Raw genomic sequence first — 20,377 nt, 5'->3', positions numbered from 1 at the left:
TTAAAAGTAAGTTTGACACTCTGACCCGTTTGAGTCCGTGTTGTTTAATATTTTTTGACTCTTCAGTAACCATGAGAACGCTCATGAATATACTTTCCATTTTTTCAGTTTGACCCAATCTTTTACGTTGCGAACCTGACTGCAACATTGACATGTAAGTGTTTGATCACTTGTGGGCTGCACTTTAGAACTTCGCCGGCACTTGACGTTTAGCACTCGGGACACTATGAAATACGGGCTACACAGAGAATGGTTACACGCATGAATTGTTGACAATATTTACAGATCTGTTTTCTTTTTTGATTTACGAATGAGAACTAGATTATATATGTGAATATATTTGTTTATTTTCTAGCACATACTCCCTGATGAAGGGCATGGAATGCCCGCAATGCATTGGATACAAAAAATATGATGATGTCAAAGGAATGTATATGGAAACATAATAATTATGAAAGAAGATATTTAATTGGAAGTGAATAAAAGAACTTTATGATAAAGAATAAAAAAGCACATAATTCTGTTTTGGGAAAGGAATCCTTGTTTAACACCAAGGAGATTAGGTGTGCACCAGGGGATGCAACTAATGACCATTAGGAGTACATTTTCTAGTTTTCAGTACGCCACATCCACACCCTGACGTCTGGTTTACACCCACACCACACCCATCAAGTACAGGTGTCACCTGCTACGTGACCCTACCAATAAAAACCACGGGATGCTGGTGCTCCATGCCATTTCCTTTTCAGACTGGGTGCACTGGATGCACTGCAGCCGGCGCAGGCACACCGCCACAGGATGGTGAATTTCGGTTCACTGAGGTAGGGACATTGCAACTGCTGAGCATGTGTGCAGCCTGCGATGATGCCCTGTCTCTGTGGTCCATACAGGACATGTTTTTTGTGCCATGCTGGACCCTGGTGTAGGCCTGAGCCGGCGAACAGCAGGAGCCTACCGCCACATGCATCGCCTCACTGGTCATTGAGTTAGTGGCACCACATGTGCTGAGCGGGTGTGCAACCTGCGATGATGATGGGCACACTGGTATGTCCTCTGCCATGGCAAAATCAAGACTCAGCACCAAATGTGAGACCTGTTGGCCCGCGGAGCAGGGCTGCATGATGTGGAGGGTGCCCTGTCCATGAAAAGGTGAGCAGTGAGACCTGAGGACGCATGGGTGGGTAGACACCTGTGGGCAGCGGGAGTGGATGGGGTGCAGCAACCTAGGTGAGCAGCAGCGGGCAGACAGCTCTGGGTGGTGGGAGTGGATGGGGTGCATCAGCCTGGATGCACAAAGGTGTGACAGCAATTTAGGCATGCGCAGTCATATATACTCTGCCATTTCTGATTCTCTACTATGTTACAGATGTGGGAGCTTGAGGGCTCCACTATGTCCCGGCAAATGTTGGAGACACAGTGCTGCCATAATGGTGAGCTGTGAGAGTTTGTCCACGGTGTGGACACTCACTGTCTCTCCTCATCTGTTCCTTTCTCTCCCTCTCTCCTCTACATCTCTCTCACACTGTTTCTCCCTTTCTCACTCTCTTCCTCTCTGTCTCACTCTTTCTCTCTCTCTCCCTCTGTTTCTCTCTTTCTCACCCTCTTTCTCTCTCTCTTCCTATCTCACACTGTTTCACTCTCTCTTCATCTCTCTCTCACTCTTTCTCTCTGTCTTCCTCTCACTCATTCTATCTTTCTCTCTCTCGCATCCTCTCTCTCACTCTTTCTCTCTCCTTTGATAGATGTATGATGCATAATCTTATCTTCCTTTTTGTCTAGTAGACTGTGATTCACAGATTGATGCTGCCCTTGACAAGGACCTCCCACCACAAGACAATGAATTCATTTCCACTGAGTTACTGATGAGCGTGTGTGCAGTCTGCGATCTTCCATGGCCCGCCTAGAAATCTACTTCTTCATCATCTCCATAAGCAATTCATCTGCACCAAGAATTAACCATCGTACATTGTTTGACTTGGTTACTGCCTATAATTTACAGGAGCTGATGAACTGTTATGAACTGATTTGTTGATTTGCATATACTTCTGTCCATAACATCGTTTGCCTAGAGTTAATTTGTTTATTATATCCCGTACATATATTTATTTGTTGATTGATTCAAAACAATATTTTTCAGATAAAATTACCTTTCCGTGTGCTTTTTCCGTTATCCCTTTACCTATCATTAATTGTTTCTATCAAAGAAACGTTTCGACGTTATCCTATGGATACATTGGAGTTAGATCTTTGGTAACTAACTCATAAATTGATCATAAGTAAATAGACATACCAAATCCCTTGTAGCTATCTTTTACCTCAATTACTCACTGCCCAAGCCTACAAGGGTTTAGTGGGTTACCTATCTCCTTTCATAGCCTAGAAATCCACATCTATTTTGGATTGTGAGCTCCGCTTAACCGCATGTACATAATAGGTGAGTAGGATTTTTCGGCACGTGGTGGACCCTCTTCTACACCGGTTGCGGAAGTTGAGCAGAGAGGCTTTTTTGCACAGCAGTGGGCAGTCACCTCCGGGCAATGGGGGTGGATGGGGTAGAGCAGCCTGGGTGCACTGTGGAAGGGCAGTCACCTACGGGCAGTGGGAGTGGATGGGGTAGAGCAGCCTGGGTGCACTGTGGAAGGGCAGTCACCTACGGGCAGTGGGAGTGGATGGGGTACAGTAGCCTGGGTGTGCAGATGCGGGAAGACACCTCTGGGCGGCAGGAGTCGATGGTGTGCAACAGCCTGAGTGCGCAGCGGCGAAACAGAGAATTACACGTGTGCAGTCGTATGTACTCTGCCATTACTCTTTCTATACTATGTTTCAGATGATTAAACTTGAGGGCTACATTATGTCCGGGCACGTGTTTGGAGACTCACCAGTGGCAGAAAGGTGAGCTCTGAACATTTTCTCCACAGTGTCAACATTCTCCCTCTCCATCTCTTCCTTTCTGTCACTCACATTCTATCTCTCTCTTATTCTCTATCTCTTCCTTTCTCTCTCTCACACTTTCTCTATTTCTCTGTCTCTTCCTCTCTCTCTCCTTCTTTCTTTCTCTCTATTCCTCTCTCTCACACTGTTTCTCTCCTTCTCTCTTCCTTGTATCTCACTCTTTCTCTCTTTCACTCTTTCTCTTTCTCTTTCTTCCTCTCTCTCCCACTCTTTCTTTCTCTCTCTCTTCCTCTCTCTCACTCTTTCTCTCTCTCTCTCTCTCTCTCTCCTTTGCTTGGCGCATGATGAACCATCTTATCTTCCTTTTTGTCATGCAGGCGTGAATCCCAAATTGTGCAGTTGCATGTACTCTGCCCTTACTCTTTCTTTATTATGTTTTAGATGACTAAACTTGAGGCCTACATTGTGTCCCCGCACATGGTTGGAGACACACCAGTGACAGAAAGGTGAGCTCTTAAGATTTTGTCCACAGTGTCAACACTCACTCTCCCTCTCCCTCTCCACCTCTTCCTTTCTGTCACTCACACTCTATCTCTCTCTTATTCTCTATCTCTTCCTTTCTCTCTCTCACATGATCGCTCTTTCCCTGTCTCTTCCTCTCTTTCTCATTCTTTCGTTCTCTTCCTCTCCGTCTCACTGGTTCTCACATTCTCTCTTTTCCTTGTATCTCATTCTTTCTCTCTTTCTTTCTCTCTTCCTCTCTTGATCACTCGTTCTCTCTTTCTCTATCTTCCTCTCTCTCTCAATCTTTCTTTCTTACTCTCTATTTTCCTCCTTCTCACTCTTCCTCTCTTTCTCTCTCTCTCCTTTGACGAACGCATGATGCACAATCTTATCTTGCTTTTTGTCTTGCAGGCTGTGATTCACAAATTGTCCAGGGATGACACGCCATGGCTGTACCTAGTTTTATTTGTTGTTGTTTTGTTTGAATAAAATGTTTCATAAATAAATCCATACATGACTGTGATTCTCATTTGTCCAACCTCTCATGCAGGTTATTGGGGGTATGCTGGTGATGTGGGAAGAGGGTGTGTTACCTGCTGATGTGGAGAGAGGCAGCATGAAAGGGGAATCTCGCACAGACAGAGCTCCGGTATGTTTTTAGAGTTGCCTCGGACAGATGGGAGTTGACGGACTGAATCACAAAATGGCTTTTCAATGCTCATATAGTGTGACTTATCAACAGTTCGCACCTAGACTCTTAGACGGACAGCTGTGGCCCGCAGGCTCGACTCACAGTGGAAGCTCGCAAAAGTAGAGAGCTGCGAGCCGACGGACTGGCTTCAAAAGGCATAGCTGGGAACAGGTTATGTGGGAGAGGGAGCTTGAAACGTGAATCTCGCACAGACTGAGCTCCAGTGTATTTTCAGTATTGCCTCCCAGACGTAGAACTACGGAGAGATACGAGCTGACGGACTGAATCACAAAATGGCTGCCAACACTTCATAGTCTCAACAGTTCGCAGCCAATGAGCTGCAAGCTTCTGCTCGTAACACCTCAACCAATCAGATGTCAGAATTCTTAAATATCCATATCTGTACAATATGATATTTCTCAAAAACTACTGAACAGATTTGACCCCATTTAAGCAAAAGCGTGCTTTCTGGACCATGACCTTTCTCCCTGCCAATTGTGGAGCATCCGCTTGCAAAGAGGCACAGCAAAGGTAGAGAGCTGCGAGCTGACGGACTGCCTTCTGAAGGCATAGCTGCGAGCTGGTGATATGGGCAAAGGGAGCGTGAAAGTGGTATGTCGCACAGACAGAGCTCCGCTATATTAAATTACCCCTGGAACATTTGTTTTATATTTTCACTCGATGCGAGGCACAAGATGGCTGCTAACACTTCCTGGTTTGAAGAGTTAGCATCCAATCAGAGGACACTTCCTGGTTTGAAGTGTTAGCAGCCAATCAGAGGCAAGCTCGTGCTCTGGAGTTAGGCTCCACCCTTTAATATCTTAAAAACTACTGAAGCGATTTACACCATTTCAACAAATGCGTGCTTCCTGGACGAGACCTTTCTCTCTGCCAAATTTGGCATAATTCCATCTAGCAGTTTCACCTGTAGCCTTGTCTAAAGTTTTCTTTGGAAATTGCATGGAGAAAACACGTTCTGAGACCCCTTTCTTTCAGCCCCCCGCAGACCAATCACTCCAAACTAGGGAGATAGGAGCTAATCTAAAAAGTGATGTCATGAGTGATGTCACTGACCATGTCATGAGTGATGTAATATGTGACGGCATCAGCAGTGCATTGCAGGCGCGCAAGTTATAGTGAGTCCAACTAACTATAACGTTAGAATTTCAATGGTTTTATGTCAGTATAATTTCCAGCTAACTATAACTGCTGTGAAACCTATGGTTTTTTCAGTGATATATATATATATTCAAAAAAGAGGTGTCCCCCAGGCGAGAACGCACTTAAAGCTCAGGTGAATACGGTAACTTTGAATAGCATCCTCTATTCTTGAAACCAGACATCACTGCACTTGTTGAAATGAATAGCCCCACACGTTTCGGCACAACACAGAGTCCTGTTCCTGTAACTCACCAGAGAGTAATAATTATGCAAGGTTTCATGTTTGATATGGTGGAATCCACCAGAGGATAATATCATAGGAGTGAGGAAACTACTGGGAGTCATTGTGGTTGGCACTACACGATGTCCCTGTTCACACAGTCATATACTGCGCATCACACAATACAAGCGTTGTGTTTTGGATTATTCCGGCTGAAAGCATGGCTTGGACCCGCTTATTTTTTTTTTTTTTGTAACTGGTCAATACTTTAGGGAAGAGCACTGCTAAAACATACAGCGCCACCATATGGTAGGCTGTCTTAAATAAGTGTTTATTGTTTAGCGATAACTGCTAGTGCCAAGCATCAGCAAACACCTGCATAATTTATCCACTCGGGATCATACTGTATCTCTGTTGTGAGTGGTCTATTTTTAGAATGGAGAAACTTCCTCCAGGCAATGTAGTGGTATCAAGTAGATGTGCATCTTCGAACCTCTAATAAGGACACTGAACATGTGCACTAGGCGGAAAGAAAAAACAACAGCCTTTCCCAATTGTTGGTATCTGTGGAAAATGAGCCTTTAACATACACAATGGAATAGGGCAACAGTAGACTGTATGCAATCAAACCACCCATTTCAATATTCAAGCAATGATTTACTTAAAGATTTTGGCAAATTTAAGTCAGGACTCTATATAGAGAATAAACAAGCTTGGAGTAATAAGCAGAGTATGTGTGTGCTGCTGCCCTTAACCAAGTTGAATGTGAAGGGACTGCAGTGTACTAAGAAGTAAAATGGCGCTGTAGCAGTCACACTTTTGCAAATGGGGAAGAGCCACCTACTAGCCAAATTAACTAAAGCATTTCAGTGGATGATTGGGGGTCAAATCAGGAATGAAAACTAGGTTTTAGAGGAGGTTTTTGAAGAAGACAAAATTAGTTAATCGTGTTGACGATTAGACTATTTTTTTCCAGTCCATCTAGTTGTTTTCTCTTTCACAATAAAGTTGGATTCAATTCCTCTGGAAATCAATCTTCACAGGCCAAATCCAACTCATAAGAAAGGCTAGCAGTGATTCCTTTCTTAGAAGTCACACATTATGCAAGTCATGGTTTTATTAGCTCACCCTTTGAGGTCCCTGTTCTGGAATTCTCTGTCCCAGTGATTATTCTGTATCCTGCAAAACTTCTCAATTTAATGCTATTCAACCTTTTTTTAAATTTAGATTACAAGCAGAGGAATACACAACTTCAAAAAAAAATTTCAAAAGTGTATACATCAGTGTGCAGCATGTTGAAGCTATTAGGGCATCCTACACACGTCAGCTTGTCTCATCCAGGGCCTGAAGAAATATGATCACATCTACCCCATCATGAAGTACCTCCACAGGATACCCATGCCCAGTAGTGGTTGGTGGTGGGAGTAGCTGCCGGGCGGTGACATGGGGAGGGGCAGGGTGGGGTGGTAGTAATCTATGGATTACGGAGGATTACAGGTAAGTAAACACATAAATAAAGCAAACAAATTTAGTTGCGCGCACTGCATCCTAAAATGCGATGCAGTGCATGCAACAAAATTTGTTTGATTTATTTATATGTTTACTTACCTGTAATCCTTCGTAATCCATAGATTATTAACCCCACTCTGCCACTCCCCACGTCACCGCCCTGCAGCTACTCCCACCACTGACTGCTACTGCCCATGCCAGGCAACAATATCTTCAAAACTAGATGCATCATTTACAGTCTTCACAACCAGCATTCGGCTTATCTGGCAGATAAGCGCCATCTTTGGCGGGTCTTAGCACACCCACAGCCAGGAACCAATCAAACTGTAGGCTAAGCAGTGTAAAACAAAACAAGGAAGGAGGCCTTTTACATCCTTGGACCCAGGATCTGGAACAACATCCTAATATTCATCAGGACCACCCCAACCCATCTCCAATTTAGGGAAAAGTTGATGACAAACGTCTTAAAAGAACAATATATCACAATGCATCCACAACAAAGGTTCAACTCCTATTACATGTTGACTTTATGCTGGTTTTGATCATGTGCATCACTCCTTTGTCTTTTCACTAGGTTTTAGATGTAGAAATAGCCTATACAAACATACCTATAGCTGCCAAACTAATACGTTTGATGTGCCCTTTTCAAGGGTGTAGCCGAGAGTTCTCAATTGGTTGGGCTCGAACTGGAATAGACTTACAAGCAACTTTACAATTGGACTTCAAGTTCTCCCATAGTACATTTGTTGGAACACTGGGCATTTCAGAAAATAATGGTCAATATTATTCACTAAGACTGGATATCATGCAAAGAAAGTTTTGAAGGGCATCTTAGATAATATGACAAAATGAATTTTCAGGGCATTTTAAATCACCTTGGATAGGGGTCTTAGTTGAAAACTGTGTCAAAAGGTATAAGTGAATTTGCACTGAATCAGAAACACGGATCTCAGCGCGGCAGAAGGTAAAGACTTTCTCTTGGGGGTTTTTAAGGTCCCTCCCCAAAGAAAGTGTCCCTGGGTGCATGAGCGTTACGATACTTTTTATTCATCTGGGGTGACTGGGCTGTCTCTCTGTGTTACTAACTTTGTAATCCAGGTACTGATTCCCGCCAGGGGTTCTTTGCCATTTCCGCTTTCTGACCTCTGACTCTCCAATCGAGGGTCCTTTACCAACATTCTCTTAGGATCTAAGGTTCCAATTATGTGGCAAGATATTTGGCACTTATCAGTTACTGCATTATCTGATGGGACCTTCTTATCCCGGACTACTCCCATTGTTTGAGATGTATTTGGAGATTTTGTCTATTTGCTGTCACTGTGTCCACCAAGGCAAACATCTTCCGACTGAGCTGCCGCCGCAGAAGACATTTGATTTATCAAAAGGGTCCAAATGAATCCAGTATCCACTAAAAGCCTATAGCTGGTATGTGACTTTTGCTGGCAGCTGAGGTAAGTAAAAAAAGTGCTCTCAAATGTATATATGCTGTGTGTATGCCTGCAATTTTGAGTGTGTATATGTAAGAGTGTGTGTGTGTGTGTGTGTGCGGTTGTGTGTGTGAATGTGTGTGACTGTGTAGGCAAAGTGTGCGTGTATAAGTGAATGTGTGTGTATGTATAAACATATGTGGGAGTGAAAGTGAAGGTCAAGGACCATTTGAAGCCACTTTCGTTACCCCAGGCATGTCGGTGAATTGACGTCCATGACCTCCCTCTACATTCTGCTTCTTGTAAAAGATCCCTAATCATATTGTGGGCTCTGACCTACAGTCTGCACTCTTTTCCTTTCTAGATAGCTCTCTAGATAGCGTTGTGCTTTACAAATGCACATACATACGACCTGCATACAAACACAGTATTTTCACAGATCAAACTGCATCAGAATTGTCTTTTTTAAATGGCATATATAAAAATATAATTACCTGAAAATGACTCCGCTTGGCCAAGTGAATATCCATAGGATATATAATTTTCAACTCCATATACATAAATTCCAAATGTCTCCGACTGATGGGAAATTTCATGTTGCCCACCGACTTTTCCTAAATTTACTTCCCAACCTGTGAAGTCTTCCAGGTGCCGCACGGTCGGTGCATAATCACTCAGTGGTCTGTAGTCGAGAAGAAAGTCGGATGACGAGGAGGATGAGCGAGACACAATAAATAGGGAGTTGTTAAAAAAGGCTTTGGTAACAAACTTGTAGTATCTCCAATGAAAGTTGTTGGGTGGAACGGTTACTAAGAAAGGATCGAATATGAATCCTAATGAACTGTAGCCCCCTTGGAAGAGATATCCGACCGTGATTGGCTCAGTGGCATACACAAGCATCCCTGTTTCTAAGTCCACGCTTTTGTTAGACTCCAGCTCTAGGGTGTACTGTAGGGTGTAGCTTTCAGTACGAAGGGTGACTGTGGTGTTTGGTCTTGCAGGGATGATAAAAATACGGTCTTTCACACCCTTAGTCATCAGCGGGAATACAACAAATTGTTGCCCCCAACTTTGCACAGGATATAGCTGTTCGATTAGCATGTCACAGCTGCTAAACCCGAAAAGGTAACATTTGCTACCACTGAAAACAGCCACAGGTGTTGAAGAAACAACTCTGGTGCCAGTCAGGTCATTGTCGTCACTGAGCAGAATGACCTCCTGTGGAGCCAGGGTGATGGAGACCATCTGGTTGTCTTCATATCTGGTTCCATCAACGAGTAAAGAGCCGGACACTGTAATATTGACTTGAGTCTCAACATCTTCGCCATTGCCAACAGCAAAATAGTGTCCATAAGTACTTTTGGCTGTGAAAACGAAGTACTCTGTGCCCAGGTCTTGTTTGGAGAGGCAGGCGAAGGCATCAGCAGAGAAGTTAGCTGTGTTAAATGCAATGACTGAAATATCTGCATCTGAGCTCACCGTCACCAGCTTCCTTGATCTTTCACCCGCCCAGAGCATGTAGTCTGAAGGTAGGACCACCTCTGTTGTGCTGTTCATCTCCAAGAGCACAGTCACATTGTAGGCTGGAGAGGGGACTGTGACCTGCACCATGCATTGCTCATCATAACTGCTCAGCTCTAGTGCAAGGGTGGCGTCATCTTCCGCATTTTCAGTGAAGGCTACAATAAAACTTCTTCCTATATAGCCAGAAAGAATGCAAGGAAACAAGAAACAACACATGTTTTTAATGTGAGACCTTTCAATATGTAATATTTGTTTCTTGACAAAAAGGTGCATAATGATAAAAAAAACAAATGTAAGTAGATAAAAGTCTTCTACTTTTCGTGTGTCCACAGTTCTATTAGCCCGACTTTCGCTATATCGAAACTTGTGGGGTATATATACTAAAGGCTCAGGCAACAAATCTCACCAACAACAAATGCAGTGTTGAATGAAAGGGAGAGAGCAGAATGGCAAAATATCCAAAGACATATGGTAGTATCCTTCTCTCTCCCTAACACTGGCGCATACACCTTTTCACCATAGTACATTGTGTCTGCCATAGGTTTTGTACTGAAAGAGAATGCATCCTTTTTTAATTTATTTATTTATTTATTTATTATTTTATTCTTTTAGCAAGTAGCCATTTGAAGAAATCATAGACATAAACCATGAAGACATAGAGCGTTATACAAATTGATCCTTCCGAGGACCATCTTAATGTATTGCCGATGTTAAGTGCTCAATAGGAGCCCCAAGATCTTAATACCCAGTCTCCATTTCTGGAACTCTTTGATGGCATAAAGGCTAGTTTCCAGTTTACATATAGCATACAAACTTCTTCTCCACATTTCAAAGGTGGAAGGTTCTTTCTGCCGCCACAGTGATGCTATATATAGGCTAACCACCGCAACAGCAATATATATATTAAATATCTAAATGTAAACATTCCCTGTGCTAGCACACCATCTTTTAATACCCCCAGTAACATAATTGTAGGGGTTATCACAATCTGAGCCCCTGTAACTTTCATCAAGAAGTTCTGCATCATATTAATTAATTGTATCAGTTGTCGACGTGTAGAGAACATATGGACTATATCTGCCTAATCTATCCCACACCGACTGCACTTATCTTCATTCACCCCCCAGCGAGCAATTTTTGGAAGTGTGTAATACAAATTAAACATTGAGACTGGAGGAGAATAAAAGTTTATCAGCTAACATAATAGATTCTTGTAGGATTTTTCCTCGGAGGGACAGCCTGGTGTTCCATTTAGCATTCTGTTCCTCTACATCATTGTTTCGTATTTCAATAAGGGCTTGGTATAAATCCCCAATCCTCCCCCGTCTCTATACCACCTGTAGTAAGTTATTTTTCTGTGCTAGGCGTGAAACATCCCCTCTTTTAATCAAATAGTCACAAATCTAGCGTCTTAGTGGAAAAGTCTGTTTTAGGGAGATCATGCTTAGACATTAACAAAGTGTATGTCCTAACACCACTGCTGTCTACTAAGTATCCTAGAATGTGAATGCCTTTACATCTCCATCTATTTGTAATACCATCCGAAAAAATAGAGGGAAGTAGAACTGGAGTATCAGTGGGGGTGCGATAATTAATCTTATCAATCTGCAGATATGGGAAACAACCTTTACAACGCAACTTTTACAACGCACTACCATTACAATGAAACTTTTACAATGCAACATCCATTACAACGCATGCATTTACAACGCAACCATTACAACGCATAACACTACAATGCACACCACTACAACGCATGTCATTACAACGCAGTCATTACAACGCATACCATTACAACGCATACCATTACAACACATAGTATCCTTACACTATCCAACATTACCCTACTGTTGCACCCCCTGGAGTTAGAATAGTAATTTTTACCCCTACACTATCCAACACTTACCCTACTGTTGCACCCCCTGGAGTTAGAATAGTAATTGTAACCCCTACACTTTCCAAAACTTACCCTACTGTTGCACCCCCCTGGAGTTAGAATGGTAATTTTCACCCCTACACTATCCAATACTTACCTTATATGCAATGTAATGTTATGCGTTGTAATGGTATGCGTTGTAAAGGTAGTATGCGTTGTAATGAAATGCGTTGTAATGGATGTTGCGTTGTAAAAAATGAGTTGTTAAGGTAGGCGTTGTAAAAGTATGCGTTGTAACATCATACATCCGCAGATATATCTGAACCTGAAGCAAAGCCTTATCGGCAGCCTGGACTCCCTTGAAACCCGTTTTTTTGTAATAGCTGTGCTCAAGAATCTTAAAAAAAACTTCTCTCTGCTGTAGAATCCAAAATTATCTTGAAAATATCCGGTATTTAATCTACATTTTTCTCGTTCTCCCCAACTAATAAGATTCCCATATGTAGTAGTAAACATGCCAAATAGTAATACTGAAAATTGGGAACCACCCAGCCTCCTCGTACTCACGGAAGGGTCATAAATTTCATAGCTCGGCAGGGTTTACCCTGGGCCCACAAGAAGCTTCTACATATACATTGTAATTTCTGAATCTGTTTCCCTGCAATTTCGAATGGGACCGCCCTGAAAAAATAACCAACATTTGGGAGAATATTCATTTTCAAGACATTACATATTCCCAGCATTGACAAGTGTAGGCCTTCCATCCTATCTAATTCCTTTTTAAACTTGTGTAACATAGGATCCCAATTCGATAGAACCATCGTATCAAGGCACGCATTCAAACGCACCCGCAGATACGTTACCTCCTTCAACACCCTTGGATCATTAAAATGTGCTTGGTCTGTACATATAACCTGTGTCTTGGCCAAATTTAACCTATAGCCTGAGCTCATCCCATATATTGATGCTAGTTGTTCTGTCTCTACCAATGTGGTAGCAGGGTCCGGCAAAACTATTGCTATGTCATCTGCGTACGCTAATATATTAATCCGCTCCTGCCTGAAGCTCTTTAGTTGTGTATTTAGCCTATATTCCAGTAAGTTTAGGAGCGGGTTAATATATAACACAAATAACACAGGAGAGCAGGGGCCGCCCTGTCGGATACCCCTTAATATTACTATGGGGTTCAATTTAAGTCCCAGCACACAGACCTGCGCATTTAGGGATCTGTACATAGTTTTAACAGCCTGGATATATCCAGTTCCAAACCAATGCCACCTCATAGTTGCCCAATATAATTTCCCGGAGACACTGTCAAACGCTCCTCTGGTGTTTCTACTATATTCCCCATCAAATCCTCAAAGCCTCCTTTCATCTAATTCTCTTGGCCAAGTATCTACCAGTTGACTCGCCAAACTCTTAACACTCTCTCCTGGAACGATGATATTTCTTTGCTATGTCTTTGGCCCACTCCTCATTTATCCTGGCTTTACAGCATGCGACCTCAGTTTGTACCTGTGTAGTGTCAAGTTTCCCCTTAACCGCCTCCATCAACGCGTATTCAGCACATTGTACCTTATCGAATAGCCCCAGTAGATGCTGCCTAAGTTGTTTTTGTACATGTAACCCAAAGCTCAATATCTCTTCCCTGAGCCCTGCTTTCATAGCATCCCAGACTATGTCACATTTAGTGGAGTTTCGATTTATGGCTAAAAATTAAGTTAACCATTGTTGTATATGACAAACAAATTCTTCATTTAATATCCTATCAAAGGCAAATGTTCCCCGGGAGCATGCCAGACCATACATTGTAAGTTTTAAAAGAACAGTTTTATGATCCGAGGTAATTCAGGGAAAAATCTGTATATGTGCATCTATCAAATAAGTTTTGGTTACAAAAAAATAATCTAACCCAGGTTAACTTTTGAAGTCGACAGGAGTACCGTCTGTATCCTGGATCTGGATGTTTCAACCCAGACCATATATCAACTAAAAGCCATGTTCGCAAAAAAGCTGTTGTAAGGCTTTAACAACCCTAGGTTTCCTGCCATTATATATATCTTCATAATATTTATCTCCCCCTGGCCTATGGGCCAATTGAATATTACATTCCCCCGTCAATATCAAGGGAGTTGCCAAGTCAGCCAATTCTATATTCAAATTCTATATTCAAATATTCAATGACCTGAGTTTCATCATCATTAGAGCCATATACAAAAACATATTGTTAATGTCTCACTAGCCACTACACACTCAATCATAGCCCAGCGATCATACTTGTCTTCTAGACTTTTGGTTACTTTTAATAAATTATTCTTGGCGAGGATAGCGACCCCTCTGGTGGTAGTAACTTGAGAGGTACAAAATAGAAGCTCATACCCTAACTCCTTTAGTATATTATGTTTACTCCATGGAACGTGTGTCTCTTGGAGACAGACCACATCAGGGGACATATACCTAATTTCTCATGTCACTCTTTGCCGTTTGGTCCTTTCATTAAGGCCTCGCACATTAAATGTACATACTAATAATGGTGCCATTTTTAGCCTGGTTCAGTACTACAGAAAACACTCCCTTTCTCTCAAACAACATCTCTCTTCCTTTTATAAGTTCTGCACAAGCTTTTTTATAATTTTTACCCTACTTTTCCCACCTCCTGTGGTAGCCACCCCCTCCACATACCGACAGCCTACCCCTCCTCCCCTCGATTGCCTCCTCTACCAGCGAAGGCCCCCTCTCCTACCCTCCCCAACTTAGAGGCTGGTAGAAAACCTATCTCACTTATCCACCCAGTTCACCAATACCCCCAAACCGTGTTTTTTAAACAAAACAACTACAAACATTCCTTCCTCTAGGGCTTAAGCCCAGATGCATGAAGCTAAAAACCGCTCACAAAGGGGCAAATTCTCAGAATCTGCCGATTGGCCATTGATATTGTAACCAGGCTATGGTGACCTTATTTTGACATGACAGCGTTATCTTGGGTTTACTGTTGTCCCTTTTGTCGCTCCTTTCCTAGGTCCCACTTGGACTGAGCAGGACCTTCTGGCCTGCAGTCCCACTTCCGGAGGAAGGTAGTATACACCCTACTAGACTGTGTAGAACCAATCTTTTATATTGTAGGTCCTGACGAATTGCTTTTACAGCATGAAACATGTCCATGTCGACCTTTAGGTAAGACAGACACCACTGGATCTTTGCACCAACGTGTTCTGTCACCTCACTGTTTTTTATTAAGGTAGCGTACCACACAAATAAAGATTGTCGTGGATTCACTAACCTTTTTTAACTTTAGACCTCTTTTTTCATCTACACCTCTTCTAAAGACCTCAAACCCCCAATGAACCAACTGGCAGGAACAAAAGAACTCTGATAAAGAGCCCCTTTACGGGTGCTCGTCAGACATTGCAGCGCCAGTCTGACGAGGAGCAGAACCCAGATGATGAAGCATGACACCTAGCTTGCTGGGTGTGTGAGGGTTTTAGTTACAAAAGGGGGATTCCCATTATCCCCCTCCTTTCCGCTTGGTTACCCTCTTCCCCTCTTTCTCTCCACCTCTCTGGGGAACAGTGTATCTCTTTTTTGTTTGTACTAGTTGTCCAGAGATGGCAGGCCGTTGTGCTATAGATAACATGGCAGGTAATTTTTTTTAGGTATTGTCCCGGAGCAAGATATCCTAATATGCTTTCCAGGGGTCTCCTCTTCCTGACTTCTACTACTAGTTCAACTCCACCGCCTATTTGTTGTGCCAAGAGGGTGGTCAGATTTCTGTAGTGATTCCTCCCCTGACGAGTTGGAATGATCCGAGAGTGAAAAAAAGGGATCCTCGATATCCGTCTCCATCGGGATTAAACCATCTTTTAAACCATCATTGCCATCTATTACTGGCACCCAGTCCTCGAGTGCACTTAAGGCCCCTACCTCTTGCCTCTTGCCTGCTGACACAACAGACACCATTTCTGGCAATGTCCCACTCATGATGTCTTGCACCAAAGCCTGCCCTTCTTGTGCATTAGACATATCGTTTGGTAAGGGGCTGCCTGGTGAATCAACCTCCTCCCCTTGCTTCATATTCTCCATATTCTGTCCCAAAAGCCATATATTTCCCTGGCTCACCTCTGCTGAGACTGCCACGGGGGCTGCTTCCCCAATGGTGTCCTTTCCCTAATCCAGCTACTTGCTCTTTCTGGCCATCATGAAAATACAGGGGTGACTCTTTTCCCACTGCCGGCAGCTCTTGACGGAATATCGCTGTCTTCAGCCACTCCACGTTGTTGTTTGTACTGGGCTGTTTCCGGGGGCTTGCTCAGCACGGTATTATTTCCTATACCGCGAATCTTTCCACTCCTGGTGTTCTTCTGCGGCATCCTTTCCTCTATTATAATTAGGGCTCCCGGTTTTATGGTATTTATTTTTTTTAACATTTCCGTCTGTATTTATCCATATTTATTTTTTGATAATGTTTTCTGTATTTATCCACATTTTATTTTGTCGCAAGCAAAAACAAGCTATGCAGCTAGTATTTTTTCCACATTTATTTTACTAGGCAATGTGCGCTTGGTTGTTATAGGTTTAGATAGATTTATGTAGATGGTAAATGGGTTACTGCTTTTATCAAATATCCTTTTGTTGCTTGCAGTTAGTAAATTGCAGTCCTCCTAATGCAACCCTTACTGTCTCTTATGCAACACAGCATAAACATTTTATTTACACACATATGAATAATTGTCAAGCGCTCACATTACATTATGATGAGTAGGGCTATAGCGCTGTACAAAAAAAAATCCAATAGCAGAATTTAAATTGTTATTTGTATAAATACTGGGATAAACCAACACATCTAACATTCCTACAGTGCGTTTATATCTCTTTGCTCCAGTGACTGAACTAAGGCAAATGCAGGCCCCTCTTAAGTGCCTGCGAAGTGACAAGCTGTGCACATTTGTTTTCCCTCAATTGCTTCTAGGGCTGCGTCTTCCTCCTCACCGGCCCCCACCTTCAACAGCTTCCAGCCAGGATACTTAAACAAAAGGGGGCTTGATGGCCCATTAATGTCCACCTTTGGTATGGGCTCAGCTGAAATTTGATAAGCCCTCTCCCCGTCCTGCACTGGGACAGGCTCGTCTTCTCCTGGCACACAGCAGCAAAGGTTTATTGGCATTTTTCCGTTTCTATTTATAAATACAGACTAAAAAAAAATATGTTTCCGTCTGTATTTATATGCAAAATTCCATTTAAACGGAAAACCGGGAGCCTTAATATAATCCAATCCTGTCCTGCAGCCGACCACTCGGGGCTCCTCGCCCTGGACGCAGAATCAAACAGGAGTAAAAGCAAAGGAGTCAAGGGCCACCTGCCGCAAAACACCGCAATGTAAGTAGCTCCCAAAGCATTCCTGATTCCTGCTAGTTATTTATCTTCATTCTCCATGCTGTACCGCATTCTCCCTCAGGGGGTACAGGGAGGTCCGGTTAACGAGAGCTCACTCGGCTGAGTGAACATCATGCCATCTTTGAAAGAGTGCCCTTTCAGTATTAAACACTGTGCTTAGACTAGATTTGAAAACTTTCCTACTTTGTATCTGTGTTGCACAGTGCAGCACACAAGCAAGGTGGGAAATTAAAGTTGAAACAAAAGCATTTTTTATTGATAGCGCCTAATTAAAAAAATATGTTATTTTTAGCTGCAAAAGCCATTTTTTTTAGTAGATCAGGTTTGTCGTGAAAAAAATGGGTGGCTGAATGGGAACAGCCATGTATTACCCATGGAACGTCCCTTTAATGCTAAATAATGCACACCCCTGCTAGGCGTTGCTTTGTATAACTTTCCGGCTAATTTCCAACGCAAATTTGGTTTTGCACTGGAAAGTAAATTAGAAAAAAAAAATGTTGACATTGTACATCACTTTTATGATGGCAACACTGCACCAAATCCTAGTAAATATACCCATTTGTGTTAGTGGTAAAAGAAAATTCAAGCACTCTTTACACCACAGAAAGAAGAATGTGCTATTTGGAGGTGGGATGATATGACGACAAGTTATACTGCTCAAGGTACTCACAGAGCAATCAAATAATAGCCTGGCTCTTACTTTGAGCACCACATCTCCTTTCCGAGCACTATAACATGGTGATGTGTCTCAACACTCCAACGCCTTGGTTCTTAAAACTAGACATCATTCTCAAATCTGAACTTGGAGCTCATGGCCGGACCGAACTTGAATTGGGAGCTGTGTCCAGGCAGCTTGAAAATGACCAGCAGCAGTTTCATGTGCTTTAAGGAAGCAGTAGGCACAGGGCAATTAGATGCTTGTGACCTTGGGGAGATCTTTAGTCCTCACTGGTCACTAAATCATTATCCTATTCTTGTTTCCTACTTTACTGATGATGGAAACACTAACAAGAGCGAAGATCATTTGAAGTCATAAATGATGATCGACACAACCCTACTGCTCCTAATAAAATGTATGGGCCTGCATCACAAACATTTGTAAGTGCATTGGTGCGATTTGCACCTACTCCTGAATTTCCAAGCTGCTGATGGAAACCAGATGCATGAATCGTTCTCTAGGCTTGTGATACAAGTGTAGTGTAGTTCCTATATTCCCAATAGGCTCTGCGCATTGGAATAATATAAACAGCAGTTTAGACGTAGGACTGAGGTCATCTAGGTCTCTACTGACTATATTGGACTTAATTAGTTTTGCCAGCTAGCTCAGAGGTCACTAGAAACTTTCTCGATTGTTCAGGAGAGAGTTAACCATCCTGATTTAGACAACAAGGGATTAGTTTCTGACAACCGTATAAACATGACAACTTTGCTACCTCAGAATAAAGAGTGTATCTCTGGAGTCGTGTGAAAAAAATAGACAGCTATTTCACTCAGTCAATCGTGCATGCTTAGTTTCACCAGAGTGCAGAAAAATAGAGAGACAGGCGTTTTCAATAAAAGGTGGTATTTATTGAGCAGTCTTCTTTCTCATGCAAGAGAAGTGAGTTGCCACAATTGCAATACTTATCATAAAGTAAAGTGCGTACAGTAAAAGGAGTATTATGAAATAATATTGTAAAAGCATTGATATGGTTTCTTAGCCATATGATACTTTAAAATGGATAAAATATATACATACATAAAAACATTGACTAACGTACTCAACTGGTGCTTCTAAATACGCCTACCCCGGTGTACCTGACCTAAGCCTAATACGTGGGAAGGAGTAAGTAAGTTGCAGTTTAAGATAAGTTGTTTTTTTGCCAAGAATCTGAATCAAGAATTCTCTCTAGGGTTTAGTCAGCTCAGTACCTTGGTTCTAGAATGAAGGAGGTCTTGTATCTCTCTCTCAGGACTCGATCTCCCAGTAACCCGCAAGGGTGCCTGGAAACACCGGAGCTGGATTTCTCGGCAGGAAAAAAGACAGCGTCTTTCTCAGTGCGTCAAAGGGGAGGATCGGCTTCCTTCGGCTCTCGCATCAGCTGGGCGTTGGGCAAGTAGATAGCCGTTCTGCTCCAAACCACTGTGTGTTTGCTTAAGGCAACGTTGGTATATTTATATCTGAAAGGTGCCGAGTTTGACGTAAGGTTGGACATAAGACGTCACTAAGAACTAACAGTTCTTTCTGGACTCCAGGAGTTCTTGTGCAAATCAAAACAAAAGCAAGGGGTTTTCCCGGGCTGCTGGAGGCTTGGTTTGTTTAAAGAACGCGTTGTACTTTCTAGGAGTCTATGGGAGTAGCCTTGCTGTATTTGGACGGCATTGGCTATTACTAAATATGGATATGATTCTTATGCATTTATAAGGATATTATTTGTTATAACCACATAAGGGCATAAATCGGGAATATCGAATTAGGGTCCTAGATAGAATCACAGCACAAATACGAGTTCAACTAACATTAAAAAGTTTGAGCCTGTCTGTGCGATAATTCCCAGCATGTCATGTCACCATTTCTCACCACGTTGGAGCACTAGGGCCTTAATTGAGGTTGGGCAGATGGGTATACCATCAGAAATGTGACAGGTATTCCACATGATTTTTACATATGCAATAGGATAAAATGCACTTGCAATAAGGAGGACGGGATATCAGTCATGTTTGTGATGGAGTAACCTGTCTTTCAAACTATAAAACAGACCTGTATTTACTTTTCCAACCACTAATTGAGAAGTATTTGGCCCTAAATGTTTTTTTTTACTATTATTATAGCTTTCATTGTAACTACCCAATGGCATATGTCAAATGTGATAAACCAAAAACATGCATGTTTGAACTCACTTCTAAACGCTAATGTGGCACAGAAAATTATATAAGTAGGTGCAGGGTGGCTTTGTGTGTTTTCAATAAATCTGATAGAATCCTGTGTCACACATGTACCACTTTTTGTGGTGACAAAATAACGCAGGGCTCTCATATATAAGCCCCTTAATATCTGGAAATGACCCTCAACTACTTAGAAATTTGTGGAAGCACAAGGATGAATGCACCACACCGTAAGATAGCAGATTGAAGCCTGATCACTTCTCTCCTGCTGTAACCTTTCCCAACCTTATCACCCCTCTAAAATCCCTGTGCGGAAA

At 42.4% G+C, this 20,377-nt stretch overlaps 1 protein-coding gene across 1 annotated transcript in view; it reads right to left on the bottom strand.

Annotated features, from left to right (window-relative positions):
* LOC147663291 (IgGFc-binding protein-like) overlaps window positions 1-20,377 on the bottom strand; it is a 248,438-nt gene that overhangs the window by 204,996 nt on the left and 23,065 nt on the right. The window contains exon 2 of the mRNA XM_086950554.1: window positions 8,899-10,101. Coding sequence (XP_086806680.1) covers window positions 8,899-10,015 — 1,117 coding nt within the window. The 5' untranslated portion in view covers window positions 10,016-10,101. The remainder of the gene's footprint in view (window positions 1-8,898; window positions 10,102-20,377) is intronic.

Source organism: Lissotriton vulgaris, unplaced genomic scaffold (genome assembly GCF_964263255.1).
Source record: "Lissotriton vulgaris unplaced genomic scaffold, aLisVul1.2 SCAFFOLD_535, whole genome shotgun sequence".
Classification (NCBI taxonomy): Eukaryota; Metazoa; Chordata; class Amphibia; order Caudata; family Salamandridae; genus Lissotriton; species Lissotriton vulgaris.
Note: the sequence above shows the minus strand (reverse complement) of the source record. Positions and strands in the feature narration are given on the sequence as shown.